At 45.4% G+C, this 15140-nt stretch overlaps 1 protein-coding gene and 1 pseudogene across 1 annotated transcript; one reads left to right on the forward strand and one right to left on the reverse strand.

Annotated features, from left to right (window-relative positions):
- Nucleotides 1-61: 61 nt before the first annotated feature.
- On the forward strand, nt 62-10317 carry Gdpgp1 (GDP-D-glucose phosphorylase 1). Its single transcript, XM_038314313.1, has 2 exons — nt 62-362; nt 8768-10317. The coding sequence occupies exon 2, from the start codon at nt 8776-8778 to the stop codon at nt 9925-9927; it is 1152 nt and encodes a 383-aa protein (XP_038170241.1). The 5' UTR covers nt 62-362; nt 8768-8775; the 3' UTR covers nt 9928-10317.
- A 2443-nt stretch (nt 10318-12760) lies between these two features.
- LOC119803145 lies at nt 12761-12836 on the reverse strand (annotated as a pseudogene).
- Nucleotides 12837-15140: the final 2304 nt, after the last annotated feature.

The raw sequence follows: 15140 nt of genomic DNA on the forward strand, positions 1-15140 counted from the left end.
GGCCCCGCCTCCTGGTGGGCGGGACAGAGCGCGCCTCGCGCACGCGGTGCAGACTGCGCTTGCGTTGGGGCCACTACGTCCCTGGTTGCGTTTCCCCGGATGCGTCTCCGCGCAGAGCCAGGAGATGCGTCCGCCTCGCCTAAAGCAGGTGTTGGAGACTTCTGTCCTGGGTGGAGCGGATAACCTCCCCGGAGGAGATCCGGTGCCCCTCTGCCGAGAGGGACAGTCCCAGACTGTCTTACTGGGTACGAGCTGCAGCCCCCGCCACCTTGCCGACTCTCCCAGAAGTAGCTTACCACCCTGCTGCCTCCTGAAGCTGTTTGATTGTGCAGTTATCGCCCATTCGTGGAACAGTTGACAAGGTAGGCTTCCATTTTACAAAATAGATTCAGTTTCAGTGATGTTTCAGGACTCGGGCTTTTAGAGATCGGTCCTGTCCACAGATCCCCACTGCCTTTATCGTCATACCTATCCGGCTTCCTTTGACCCCTTCCGCAAAGTTCAAGCTTCCTGCCATAGAAACCAAGATTGGTCTACCTGTTTGCTCCCTTCTCCTAACCGCCAGAACATTCAGATAATTACCAGAAACACGTACGAATGAACAGACTTAAACTGCGTGAAAAAGTGAGGATTCCAAGCTGCCGGGAAGAGGAGGGAAAGGTGGATTCTGTGACAGTTAATGTTGGTGGTCAATTGATTGGATCTGGAATCAAGGAGAAGGCAAAACTGCTGGGCACTCCTGTGGGATTTTCTTGGTCAGATTATTTGAAGTGGGAATGTGCACAATGCCTTCGGGTAGTAGCCCCGTACAAAAGGGAAATGGAAGAAGGAAACTGCTTGTGGCCCGTTTGCCTTCGCTTGCTGATAAGCCGTCTATCCGGTTACTGCACTATGGAGTTCATTTGCTGACATTAGAATCAACCTCTTCCAGCTTCCAACTCAGACTAACGGCCAACAGCCCTCCAGGAACCCTCCAGGCCTTCAGCACCGGATTGGGATTGCTGAGACACTCATCCTTGTGGACTACCATTGTTGGCCTGCCCAGGCAGCATCGAGTTTAATATATATTCTACTAAAGCCCCGTTTAATATATATTCATCAGTTCTGTTCCTCTAGATCAGTGGGTCTCAGCGTTCCTAATACTTTAACCCTTGACCACAGTTCCTTGTATTGTAGCCCTCAACTATAAAATTATTTCTGTTGCTACTTCATAACTGTAATTTTGTTAGTTATGAATCGTAATGTAAATATCTGGGTTTTCCGATGGTCTTAAGGAACCCCTGTGAAAGGGTCATTTGACACCCAAGGGGTCGAGACCCACAGGTTGAGAACCACTGCTCAAGAGTGACCTAACACAGATTCATACCCCACCCCACCCCAGAAACTGAAATATAAGCAAAAGACCAATAAAGTTTTTCCCAAGCAAAGCTTTAAGAGACAAAAAATTAATTTCCCAAAATACCTTTGAGTTCATTTTGAGTTGGCCATCCACTACTGGGCTTGGGGCGTGCTCTTGAGTACGGTTTGTATCCCCAATGAGACAACATTGTACAGATTCATTCTTGATTGTACCCACTCATAATTTCTGAGCTTTATTAAGCCTGAGCATAAATATCTTAGTTTAAAGTTATTAAAGAAGTTAGAAGGCTGGAGAGATGGCTCAGCGGTTAAGAGCATTGCCTGCTCTTCCAAAGGTCCTGACTTCAATTCCCAGCAACCACATGGTGGCTCACAACCATCTGTAATGGGGTCTGGTGCCGTCTTCTGGCTTGCAGGCATACACACAGATAGAATACTTTATACATAATAAATAATAAATAAATATATAAAAAAATAAAGAAGTTAGACCAGGTGGCACAGGTCTGTAAGCTCAGCTACTCAGGAGTCTTGAAGTAGAATGTATCAAGTTGACAATAAATAAATAAATAAATACCCCACAGACTTTCCTCCCAGCCAATCTGATGGAGGCATTTCCTCAGCTGAGATTTTGTCTTCCCAAACATGCCTAGGTCTGTGTCAAGTTGACAATAAATAAATAAATAAAGCCAGCACAAGCTATACCTCAGTCTAACAACATGTTTGAGCCCTAGCTTTGATCCCCCAGTACCACAAAAATAAATAAAAAGGAAGGAAGGAAGCATTACTTTTTGGTAAGAGAGGGGAGAAAGAAAACAGGCTCAGGAATAAACAGCAACAGTAATAGTCTTTTATTCATGCCATAAACCTGCAAGAGATGGGGTCTCTAGTCTGAGAATCCAGCCCATTGTCTGGGGTGCTTATTGGGCAGAAAAAGTTGGGCTGGGGGTTGTTTGGAAGGTGTCCTCTTTGGGCCTGCAGTTGGCCATTGCCAGGAATAATAAATGAGTCAGGGTGTGGGTGATCCTAAGTGTCTCTCATGGCAGCCATCACTGGGGGCCACAGGGCAGAGAAGATAAGAATCTAGAGAAATGACTCTACCCCAGCACTTGGGAGGCAGAGACAGGCAGATCTCTGTGAGTTCAAAGCCAGCCTGGGACAGGCTCCAAAAGCTACAGAGAAACCCTGTCTCAAAAAAAAAAAAAGAAAAAAAAGAAAAACGACTTTACTTTTGTTCTAGAAGCCAAATTACTTTAGTTCTGGAATTTGTCACTGCACAGCCAAAGTGGTGATGGTTTACAAGAAGGCGTGGACAGGGCTGACAGTTTTAATTGAGCCTTAGTCCTGGCCCCCTGTAGCCAGACTTCCTCCTCTCTGCTCCCCGTGTTTCAGCCACTGTGTGCTCTCCGCTCCTCTTCCGCCCTATAGCAGGTGTCCCTGTGCAAGCCTCCCAGGATCTACACTCAGAGTATCTAGTACTCTCCCATTCAGGTTAACTCTAGTTAGGGTTGGCTAAGTCTTTCTCCTCTGCAAACCTCATGGGGAGCTCTGAGACCTATGATCACCTGGACTCAATCAGTAAATGTCTGCCGTGTTTTCCCTGCGCTGCATAGTAAGGTCTTCATCTACATATACCTGTTCCTGCTACTTCCGTGTGTGATTTCCTTCCACTGTGTACAAATACTTCATGAAAGGCAGGCCACACTATGGTAATGCCAAAAGCAGTCATTTTTCTATGAGGACAGGCCCTTTGTTTTGGGTGTTAATAAGATAGGCTCGTGTAATTCATACTGGCCTGGAACAGGCAATGTAGCTATAGCTATCCTTATTTTTCTTTTAATTGTTATAGTTTTATCTCAGGTGTGTCTGAGTGTATGCACGTGTGTCTACGCTCACTGCAGGTGCCATGGAGGCCAGGGGATGTTGGTTCTCTTGGAGCTACAGGTAGTTGCAAGCCATTTGAGCTAGGATTGGGGCTCCAGTCCTCATGATTGAGGGACAGGCACTCTTTTTTTCCTTTCCCTTTTTAAAAGATTTATTCATTTTTATGTGCATTGGAGTTTTGCTTGCACGTCTATGAGGGTGCGAGATTCCCTGGAGTTACGGGCAGTTGTGAGCAGCCACTGCGGTGCTGGGAATAGAACCCACAAGGTCTCCTGGAAGAGCAGCCAGTGCTCTTAACTGCTGAGCCACCTCCCCAGCCCCAGTAACAAACACCTTTAATTACAGAGCTGTCTCCAGCCCTCAGGCTTGAATTTTTTATTCTCCTACTTCTACCTCTGAAGTCCTGGAACTGCAAATGTGTACCACTGTGCTCAACTTCTGATTAACTCTTTTTAAATAAAAATTGTATGTGAATGGGTGTTTTACCTGCATGTATGTCTATGCATCATGTTTGTGCTTGAAGCCCTCAGAGGCCAGAAGAGTGTGTCAGATCTCCGTGTGGGTGCTGGGAATTGAACCTCTGGAAGAATAGCAAGTGCTCTGTAAAGTGGAGTCTTCCTGTCCCGTCTGCCCAGTCTCAAATAAACATATAGTGACTTAATCTTATTTATAAATGTGCAGCCGATAGCTCAGGCTTATTACTAGCTAACTCTGAGGGAGCTGGAGAAATGGCTCAATGGCTAAGAGCATGCTGTGGGATAATCCTTCTGTATGCCGAGAATATGGATTACTCTCATTGCTTAGTAAAAAAGCTGACTGGACTATAGCAAGTCAGAATAAGGCTAGGCAGGAAAGCCAAACCGAAAATGTTGGGCAGAAGAAGGGTAGAGTTGGGGGGACGCCAGTCGGCTGCTGGGGAAGCAAGATGTATAGAAAATGAGGTAACAAGTTATGAGCCATGTGACAAAGCACAGATAAGAAGTATGGGTTAATTTAAGTGTAAGAGTTAGCTAAAGATATTGAACACTTTTTAAAATATTGGCCATTTGTTGCCAGGCGGTGGTGGCGCACAACTTTAATCCCAGCATTTGGGAGGCAGAGGCAGGCGGATCTCTGTGAGTTTGAGGCCAGCATCATAAGAGCTAGTTCCAGGACAGACACCAAAGCTAAAGAGAAACCTTGTCGAGGCAGGCGGATCTCTGTGAGTTCGAGACCAGCCTGGTCTACAAGAGCTAGTTCCAGGACAGGCTCCAAAGCTACAGAGAAACCCTGTCTCGAAAAACCAAAAAAAACAAAAAAACAAAACAAAACAAAACCATATTGGTCATTTGTATTTTAATTTAGAAAAACTAAACTCTGTGCTTATTAAACCTTAGGTAGACTTCTGTGTATCATTTTGTTTATGTGTCTGGACCAGCAAAGATAAAGGAAACCAAACTTAGACTGAAGCTGGTCTATTTCTGTCTCCCTATCCCCTTACCTTCCCCCCCCCTTTCTTTCTCTTACGCATGAGAAACCTGCCTGACTCCATGTTAAAGGCAGGAGCATTGTGCTGTATTTTTTAAAAATAAGTTTCTATTTACTGTGAGAATTGAATAGCTCTGTTTCCTGGAACCTGACCTTCCCCAGCCTGCGACCTTGATTTGGTTTTTATGAGTACTCTGAACCTCCCTGACCCCTCTTAATCACGGTGGGTGGTCACATGATGTTTTTAAAAGTTTTTTGTTGTTTGTGTGTGTGTGTTTCCTTATTGCCCCATTGTCTCCCTTCTGAAAAACTACTTGGGATTTTACTCCTTAGAAAGGGGCCCAAAAGGTGAAATCGGGGCTGCTCTCTTTAACCTGGCTTAGGAGGCAGTCGCTGGTCAGCTCTTGGGTGCACCCCAATAAAAATAAGCTTGCTTCAAATTCAGTTCAAATTGTGGTAGTGGTTTTATTCTTACTATTGGAATTAACACTGCGGATTCTCACTGTGTAGGCTGTTTTGGACATAGAGTTGGTTCTGACTGCCTTACAAATACTGGGGTCACAGGAGGGTCACCACTCCTGACTCTCAGTCTAATTTTTATTTTTGAGAAAGGATCTCATGTAGCTCAGGCTGGCCTCGGATTCACTGTGTTGTCAATGCTGAACTTCTGTCTGCCTGTCTTCACCTCCCAAGTGTTGGGACCACAGGCGAGTGCTACCACACCCAGATGATTCAGTCCTGGGGATCAAACCCAAGGCTAGGCAAGTAATCTACCAGCTGAGCTATGTTGTGAGATGTTTGTGCACTGTATGAAAATGTATTGCTGGGCTGGAGAGATGGCTCAGTGGTTAAGAGCACTGACTGCTCTTCCAGAGGTCCTGAGTTCAATTCCCAGCAGTCACATGGTAGTTCACAACCATCTGTAATGAGATCTGACGCCCTCTTCTGGTGTGCGGGCATACATGGAGGCAGAATGTTGTATACATAATAAATAAATAAATAAATCTTTTAAAAAAATGTATTGCTGTGATTGGTGTAATAAAAAGCTGAATGGCCAATAGCTAGGCAGGAGGTATAGGTGGAACTTACAGGCAAAGAGAGAACTCTGAGAAGAAGGCGGAGTCACCAACCAGACAGGGAGAGATGAAGTAACAAGCCACCTGACAGAGTGTGGATTAAATTAATGGGTTAATTTAAATTATAAAAGCTAGTGGGGCAAGCCTAATCTAAGGTCAGGCTTTCATAATTAACATCTCCTTGTTATTTGTGAGCTGGTGGCCCAAAGAATGTAGGGATGTAGCTACATCCCTGGCCCTCAAAAAAATAAATTATGTGTGTGCACACACATAGAGCGTATTGAGTTTATAAAGTATTTGTGTACGGTGTGTCTGCGCCCACCACACATGTAGAGATCATAGGACAACCTTGCATGTTAGTCTCTGCCTTCCTCTCCGGCAGGAGCACTGGAAGTACAGCCATGTAGCACGCCCCACTTTACTTGGCTTCTGGGGATTCAAACTCAGTTCTTCACATTTGCAAGGCAAGTGCTTTACCCACTAAACCAACAAGCAGTTCTCAACCTTCTTAATGCTGCAAGCCCTTTAATACAGTTCCTTGTGTTGTGCTGATCCCCAACCATAAATTTTATTTCATTGCAACGTCATAACTAATTTTGCTATTGTTTTGTAATCATAAAATAAATATATGATATGCAGGATATCTGATATATGACCCCGAAAGGGGTCACGACCCACACACATATATATATGTGGTGTGTGCATGTGTATGTGTGTGTATACACACCTTCATGCGTGTGGAGGCCCTAGGATGCCAGTGTCTTCCTTGATTGATCTCTATTTAAAAATGTTTTGCTGAGTGGTGGCAGATGCCTTTAATCCCAGCACTCGGGAGGCAGAGGCAGGAGGATCTCTGTGAGTTTGGGGTCAACCTGGTCTACAGAGCTAGTTCCAGGACAGGCCCCAAAATACTACAGAGAAACCCTGTCTTGAAAAACAAACGAAAGAAAGGAAGGAAGAAGGAAGGAAGGAAGGAAGGAAGGAAGGAAGGAAGGAAGGAAGGAAGGAAGGAAGAAGAAAAGAAAAAAGGAAAGTGTTTTTAGATTTGCACTTTGCTTACTGGTTGTGCGTGGATGCACCTGCTGCAGTGCACGCGTGAAGCTAGAACTTTCAGGACTCTGTTCTCTGTCTCTCTGTAGGTTCAGGATGTGGAACTAAAGTCACTGCACTTGGCAGCAAGCACCTTTACACAATGAGCCTTCTTGCCAGCTCCTCCACCTTTATTTATTTATCCTAAAGATTTATTTATTATATATACAATGTTCTGTCTGCGTGGATGCCTGCAGACCAGAAGAGGGCACCAAAGCTCATTACAGATGGTTGTGAGCCACCATGTGGTTGCTGGAAATTGAATTTAGTACCTCTGGAAGAGCAGTCCGTGCTCTAACTGCTGAGCCATCTCTCTAGCCCCCCACCTTTATTGTTTTGAGAGTTCCTTTTCCCTCTGTGTTTAAGTTTATTTTGATTGATTGACTGATTTTGAGACAGGGTCTCTCTAAGTAGCCATGTTATACAGGCTCGTCTCTGAACTCAGAGATCCTTCTGCCTCTGCATCCTAAGTGCTGAGATCAGAGTGTTTGCCATCATCTCCAGTTTCAAAAACAAAAACAACCAAACAGTAAAAACAAGGCCTCTGCTTCTTGAGTATGGAGATTAAAGGAATGTGCTAGCTCAAAATATATTTTTATATTATATTTTTATTACACACACACATATTTGATTTTCAAGACAGGGTTTCTCTGTGTGTCTCTGGATCTTCTGGAACTCACTTTGTAGACCAGGCTGTCCTTGAACTCAAAGATCCACCTGCCTGCTGCTGAGTGCACCACTATGCCTGGCTATATTTTTAATTCAGTAACAGCACCCTCATTTGCAGATTATAGGATTATGAACAATGTCTATGCTTTCTAAATATTTTACTAAGGTCACATTATCTCTTGCTTTTATTTTTTCTTTTGTTTTATTTGATTTTTCAGGATTTTAAGAACAGTCCAAATGAGGGGTCTGGTTCATTTTTCAGTTCCTTTGCTTCCAAGCTTCTGCTTCTCTACCTTCTGCTTGTCGGTGCTGACCAGAGTGAAATCCTGCAGCATTGAACCTTGAATTTCACATTATCCCCCGTTCCTGAGCTGACTGGTTTGGCATCCTTTCGCCGATGCATGGCAAATCCTTGACTTCATCAATTTTCTCAGTTTTATACTTAGAGTAAAAACATGATTCAAAAATAATCTCTGGCTGGGCTGTGGTGGTGATCCCAGTACTCAGGAGGCAGAGGCAGAAGGATCTCTCTGCCAGTTCGAGAACAGCCAGAGAGACTCTACACAGAGAAACCCTGTCTCAAAAAAAAAAAAAAAGAGAGAGATAAGGGCTGGAGAGATGGTTCAGAGGTTAAGAGCGTTGCCTGTTCTTCCAAAGGTCCTGAGTTCAATTCCCAGCAACCACATGGTAGCTCACAACCATCTGTAATGGGGTCTGGTGCCCTCTTCTGGCCTGCAGGCAGACACACAAACAGAATATTGTATACATAATAAATAAATAAATATTTTTTAAAAAAGAGATAAAATAAATATAAAACAATAAATAATAATAATCTCTGAGCTGGGCTGTGGTGGTGCAGTCTTTTTTGTTGTTGTTAAAAAAAATCAAAAGCAGCCAGGTGGCGGTGACACACACCTTTAATCCCAGCACTTCGGAGGCAGAGGCAGGCTCATCTCTGTGAGTTCGAGGCTAGCCTGGTCTACAAGAGCTAGTTTCGCCGGGCGGTGGTGGCGCACGCCTTTAATCCCAGCACTCGGGAGGCAGAGGCAGGCGGATCTCTGTGAGTTCGAGACCAGCCTGGTCTACAAGAGCTAGTTCCAGGACAGGCTCCAAAGCCACAGAGAAACCCTGTCTCAAAAAACCAAAACCAAAACAAAACAAAACAAAAAAAAACCTCTGGAAACGGGCTGCTTTCTGTATTTATGTACTTTTCATCTCTGTTTCAGGTGGCTTCATGGCTACTCCAGATGATTCACAGGAAACTTCCTATCTGCTCCCTCTGAACCCTGAGGACTGGGAGGAGCAAGGCATCCCCGACTTTGTCTATGGACAGAAAGACCTCGTCGGGAAGGGAATCCAATGGCCGGGGAATGCAAGCCGCTCCCTGGACACACTGCCACGGTCCCGCTTTGACTCTGCCCTCTGTTCTGCGTGGAGGCAGCGAGTGGAGCTGGGCCTCTTTCGATACCACCTAGAAGATCTGCAGACCCAAATCCTCCCTGGTTCCGTGGGCTTTGTAGCTCAGCTGAATATAGAGCGAGGAGTGCAGAGGAGGCCACCCCAGAATATCCAAAGTGTGAGGCAGGAGTTTGACCCCGAACAGTTTAACTTCAATAAAATCCGACCTGGAGAAGTCCTTTTCCGTTTGCGACGACGGGAGCCCAATGGCCCAAAGCAAGAGGACATCCTTGTGCTGATCAATGTCAGCCCCCTGGAGTGGGGGCACGTGCTGCTGGTGCCTGAGCCTGCTCAGGGGCTCCCCCAACGCCTGCTGCCTGGGACACTGCGGGCGGGGCTTGAAGCTGTGCTACTGAGTTTGCACCCAGGCTTCCGGGTCGGCTTCAACAGCCTGGGAGGTTTGGCCTCTGTGAACCATCTCCACCTGCATGGGTACTACCTGGCCCACCCACTGCCTGTGGAGGGCGCCCCAAGCACACCTCTAGACCCAAAGGGCTATATCCATCTGCTGCAGGCCCTCCCAGCCCCTGGCTTCCTCTTTTACACTAGTGGGCCAGGGCCTGACATGGAAGCCTTAATTCGCAGGGTATGCCAGGCCACTGACTACATGAGTAATCATGAGATTGCACATAATTTATTTGTGACCCGGGGTGCTCCACCGGGGCCGGCATCATCTTCCTCAGGCCTCACTGGGCTCCGAGTCATCCTGTGGGCCCGGAAGTCCAGCTTTGGAATCAAGGAAAGCGGGGCTTTCAATGTTGCGCTCTGTGAGCTGGCTGGCCACCTACCTGTTAAGACGTCCCAGGACTTCGGCAGCTTGACAGAGGCAGCTGCAGTGGCCCTCATTCAGGACTGTCTGCTGCCCCAAGCTCAAGCGGATGAGGTACAGGCAGCGCTGGTGGCCCTGATGGCCCAGGAAGAGCTGTGATTCCTCAGGAGTTTTTTCTTTCTTGATTCGAAGCCCTTTCCAAAGGCTGCTAATCACTGGTATTTGGGCATCTCTTGCATGACGGCCTTCCCACTGCTCAGCCCAAGGACTGAGTATAAAGACAACGCTGAATGAATGTAGTCCCGGGAATGTTCCAGCTGCTTCTCCCCTCCCTTAGACAAGCCCCAGGGGTAACATATCTACCATTAAGGGCCAGGCAGATCACTCTGTGGGGGAAGAGTGCTTGCTGCCAGGCCTGACTACCTGAGTCCAACCTCCAGAGCCCATGTGGTCCAGGTTGCCCTCTGACTTCCACACACACACACACCTATACATGTACACACACATAAAAGTAAATGTATCTCAAATAAATAAAGTACGTGTGCCGGTGGTGGTGGTACACACCTTCAATCCCAGCCTGGGGTGGGGGCGGGGGAAGCAGAGGCAGGGAGGTCGCTGTCAGTTCCAGGATAGCCTGACCTCCAGATCAAGTTCAGGACAGTCCAGGCTACACAAAGAAACCCTTTTTCAGATGGAAGGCGCGTAATTAAATCAGGAGGTGTGAGAGTTTCCCATTCCTGGCTGCTGTCTGGACTTTGTCTTTTGGTGAGAGTCCCTGGCCTCTGTTTTGGTGGGTAACGGATGCACCCAGCTACCGCTTCCTTATCTGACCTTTGCTCTTGCCCTTTCCGCCTTTCCCCACCACTGACTGCCTTTTTTTTTTCTTAATAAATGGAGTCTGCTCTGTTGCCCAGGCTAGCCTCAAACTCCTCAAAGAACTAACTCCCCACCTTAGTCCCTGAATCACCTGGATTCTAGCTTTGCCTGTGGCTGGTTTTGCCTCTTCCCCTGCACTCGGCACTACTTCATCCAGATGCTCAACTTCCCGTCTCTCTGAAAATCTATCCTAAATTTTCTGCTAGCCCCCAATAACAGGGTTGACTAGTGAGCTCAAAGGCAGCCTAGATTACATACCAACTCTACCTTAAATTTTTTTTTTAATGCTGGTCATAGGCCAGAAAGAGAGCTCAGGGGTAAAGGTACTTGGCACCAAGCACAAGGACAGGAGCTTCATCCCTAGGACACACCTCATTCAAGGAGAACCAGCAGATCCCTAGGACACACTGCGTTCAAGGAGAACCAACACCTGCAAGTTTCTCTGACTTCCCACGTGGGCACTGAACAAACCTAACAAGTTTTCTGTTTGGGTTTTTTGTTCTTTTACTTTTGTTTTTGTTTTGTTTCGAGACACGGTTTCTCTGTGTAACAGTCCTGGCTGTCCTGGAACTTGCTTTGTAGACCAGGCTGGCCTCGAACTCACTGAGATCCTCCTGCCTCTGCCTCCCAAGTGCTGAGATTAAAGGCAGGCACCACCACCGCCCGGCTCTGTTTGTTTTGAGACAAGGTCTCACTATGTAGCTTTGACTGGCCACCAACTCACAGAGATCTGACTGCCTCTGCTCCTGCATGCTAGGACTAAAGCATAGCCTGGCTTAATTTTTTTAAAGAATGCTGGTCCTTTTACTGCCTCCACTTAGCAGGTGAAGAAATGGCTGTTGACACAGTCACTTTCTTAGGTCAAGCAGCTACTAGCAGAGTCAAGGCCGAAGCACAGGCCTTGACTTGAGAGGCCAGGACTTAACTAACGCTGGTACAATGTATAGTTGAGATGGTCCATCCAGTCAGCAACTTCCCTGATGGTAGTGCTGTCTTTCAAAGTTGATGGCCGTCCTGGGATCTTTCAGCAACTAAATCCCTGTACCCTACCTGTGGTTGAGTCAGTCTGGGAAGTTTTTTAAAGCTGAGTTAGGTGTGATGGCACACATCTGTAATCCTAGCATTTGGGAGGCTAGGGCAGGAGACTGCCACAAATTCCAGGCCAGCTTGAGTTACAAGCATGACCCCTGTTATAAAAACAAAGGGGATGGAGAGATGGCTCAGAGGTTAAGAGTGATGGCTGAGCCAGGCTCAGGAAGCAGATCTCTAGGACTTGGGAGGTATCCAGGGCTACATGAGGAGACCCCACTACAAAACAAAAAACACCCATCCCAGCAAGGTGGTATAATGCCTTTAATCACATCACCGAGGAGGCAGAGTATTTATGAGTTTGAGGTCATCTTGGTTTACATAGTGAGTTCCAGGTTTGCCAGGGCAACATAGGAAAACCCTGTCTCAAAACAAAAACATCCACAAATATTAGGACCAACTTATTTGAGATCCCAACATAGACTGAAAACCTGAAGCTCTCCAAGAATCCTTGAGGCCTCCAGGGCCAGGAAGGGACTGCTGAGACATGCTGCCTTGCAGACTGAACAGCAGCTGCATTCTTGGGTTCTTCTGGGTGAGACAACCTCCTACACATATAGAGAGACTATATGTAAACAAAGCTTTGTTACTTTAGAGAACCTGGACTAATATCCTTGCGCAAGACTTGAACAAGATCAAGTCAAGCTAACCAACATTCCAATATAGATGGGGAAAGTCTTTGAAGACACAGTTTTCTTCCCAGAAAATTTAATTTTTTGTTTGATTGTCTGTTCTTTGAGACAGGATTTGTCTACATAACCCTGGCTGTCCTGGAAATTAATATGTAGACAAGCTGGGCTTGAACCCTTCATGAGATTTGCCTGCCTCTCCCTCTGAATGCTGGGATTAAATGTGAGTGCTACAAAACCTGGCTTTTTTTTTTTTTTTTTTTTTAGGAATTCTAGCTCACACCTAGAACTCACTCAGGATGACCTTGAACTTTTGAATCTCCTGCCACCACCTCCCAAGCGCTGGGATCACAAGTGAAAGCCACCGTGTCTGTTTTTTTTTTTTTTTTCCCTTAACCAAAAGCATGTTATGAGGCCCAAGGGCCTCTTCCATCCTCGTCAAGGGGAGTGCTAACCTCTCCTTTCATACACCACCAGCAGGTCAGTTTTATGGGGTGCTGGAGATCAACCCAGGGCTTTGTGCACGTTAGGCCATCAGTCTACGCAGCTGATCTACATCCCAACCCCAAGTCTTCACTTTAAAATTACATTTATTAATTTACTTTGTGTCGGTGTGTGTCTGTCTAGATCAGTGGGTAAGTTTTGGCAAGTCAGTTTTCTCCTACTTTGAGGACTCTCTAACTCAGGTCATCAATCTTGAATTCCTTTACCTGCTGAGCGATCTTGAAGCCCTGTGCTGTGTGTGGGATAACCCCTCTGTATGCTGTGAATATATTTTATTACCATTTGTTAATAAAGAAGCTGTTTTGGCCTATAGCAAGGCAGGATATAGCCAGGTGAGAAATCCAAGCAGAGATACAGGGAAAAGGACAGAGTCAGGCAGATGCCAGCCAGCCGCTGGAGCAACAGTGTACTAGAGAACAGGTAATACCATGAAGCCACATGGCAAAATATAGATTAATAGAAACGGGTTAATTTAAGTTGTAAGAGCTAGTTAGTAATAAGCCTGAGCAATAAACTAAACGGTTTCTAATTATGTATGAAGCCTCTGAATGGTTATTTTAAAAGTGACTGTGGAATTGGGTTGGACAGAAAAGCCTTTGTTTACACCCCTGCCCTTTTTATGCAAATTCCTTGATTTGAATTATGAAGTTATTACCAGATTACATCACTTTTCAGAGTCAGTTACAATCATCTTGAGAAGTACAGAAAAAACCTTTACAAGGGTACATCAATGCCTAAATACACACTTTTTTTTAAAAGATTTACTTATTTATTATGTATACAATGTTATGCCTATATGTATGCTTACAGGTCAGAAGAGGGCACCAGATCTCATTACAGATGGCTGGGTTGCTGGGAATTGAACTCAGGACCTCTGGAAGAGCAGCTAGTGCTCTTAACCTCTGAGCCATCTCTCCAGCCCCTAAATACACACTTTTCATTCTCTTGTTATAGGTATACAATTTAAAAGATTGTACACTGAGCATATGTACCTTACAGAATTTCATCTAAGCTATATTAGATGAATATATTAAAAAATGTTATATTCAACAACATCTTAAATTTAAGGGAGGGTTTGATGATACAAGTTTCAAAATAAATATGTATTGACTTGACCTATTTATGACAAAATATTTGTTTATATTTTATTTTTTTTAATTTTTAATTTTTGGTTTTTTGAGACAGGGTTTCTCTGCAGCTTTAGAGCCTGTCCTGGAGCTAGCTCTTGTAGACCAGGCTGGTCTCGAACTCACAGAGATCCGCCTGCCTCTGCCTCCCGAGTGCTGGGATTAAAGGCGTGCGCCACCACCGCCTGGCTTGTTTATATTTTAGATGTCAGGGTAATGCAACCTCAGGGTAATTTTTCTTGCACTTATGCTTGCTTGTTTACTTACTTGAAACCCCTTTAAGGAGTAACAAGATCAGCAGATTTTTTAAATATAAACTCCTCTTGGGGAGTTTTTTATTTGTTTGTTTTTCCAAGAGAGGGTTTCTCTGTCTAACAGCTCTAGCTGTTCTGGAACTTACTCTGTGGGCCAGGCTGTTCTCAAACTCAGAGATCTTCCTGTCACTGCCTTCCAAGTGCTGGGATTAAAGGCGCTTGCCACCACCACCAGACTAGAATAATACTTTTTTAATCACATAGACTACTGATTTTAAGAATAAAAGAATGAGAGTCTAGAGATGGCTCAGGGCTGGAAAGATGGCTCAGCAGTTAGGAGCTCTCAAATCTCTTGTAGAGAACCAGCGTTGGTTCCAAGCACCCACGTGGCAATTATCAACTGTATGTAACGCCATTTCTAGAGGACTGACAACCTCTTCTGGCCTCTGAGGGCATTGCATACATGTGATACAGATATAAATGTATGCAAAACACCCATACAAATAAAATAATAAGTAAATTTTTAAAAGAATGAAAGAGGGGGCTGGAAAAATGGATCAGTGGTTAAGAACACTGGCTGCTCTTCCAGAGTACCTGGATATGACTCCCAGCACCCACGTGGCAGCTCACAACCATCTATAATTCCAGTTACTGCGATTCACCACCCTTTCCTGGCCTCTCACAGATACTCAAGCACACAGACATACACATAGAATAATTTTTTAATAAATGCTGGGGAAATGACTCACTAGTTAAGAGCACTTGTACTTCCAGAGGACCCAGGTTCAGTTCCCATCACCCACGCAGTGGCTCACAACCATGTGTAACTCCAGTCTCAAGGGATCTGATGCCTTTTTCTGACTTGCACAGGCACCAGGCAAGAATGGAGTCCA

Source organism: Arvicola amphibius, chromosome 12, assembly GCF_903992535.2.
Source record: "Arvicola amphibius chromosome 12, mArvAmp1.2, whole genome shotgun sequence".
NCBI lineage: Eukaryota > Metazoa > Chordata > Mammalia > Rodentia > Cricetidae > Arvicola > Arvicola amphibius.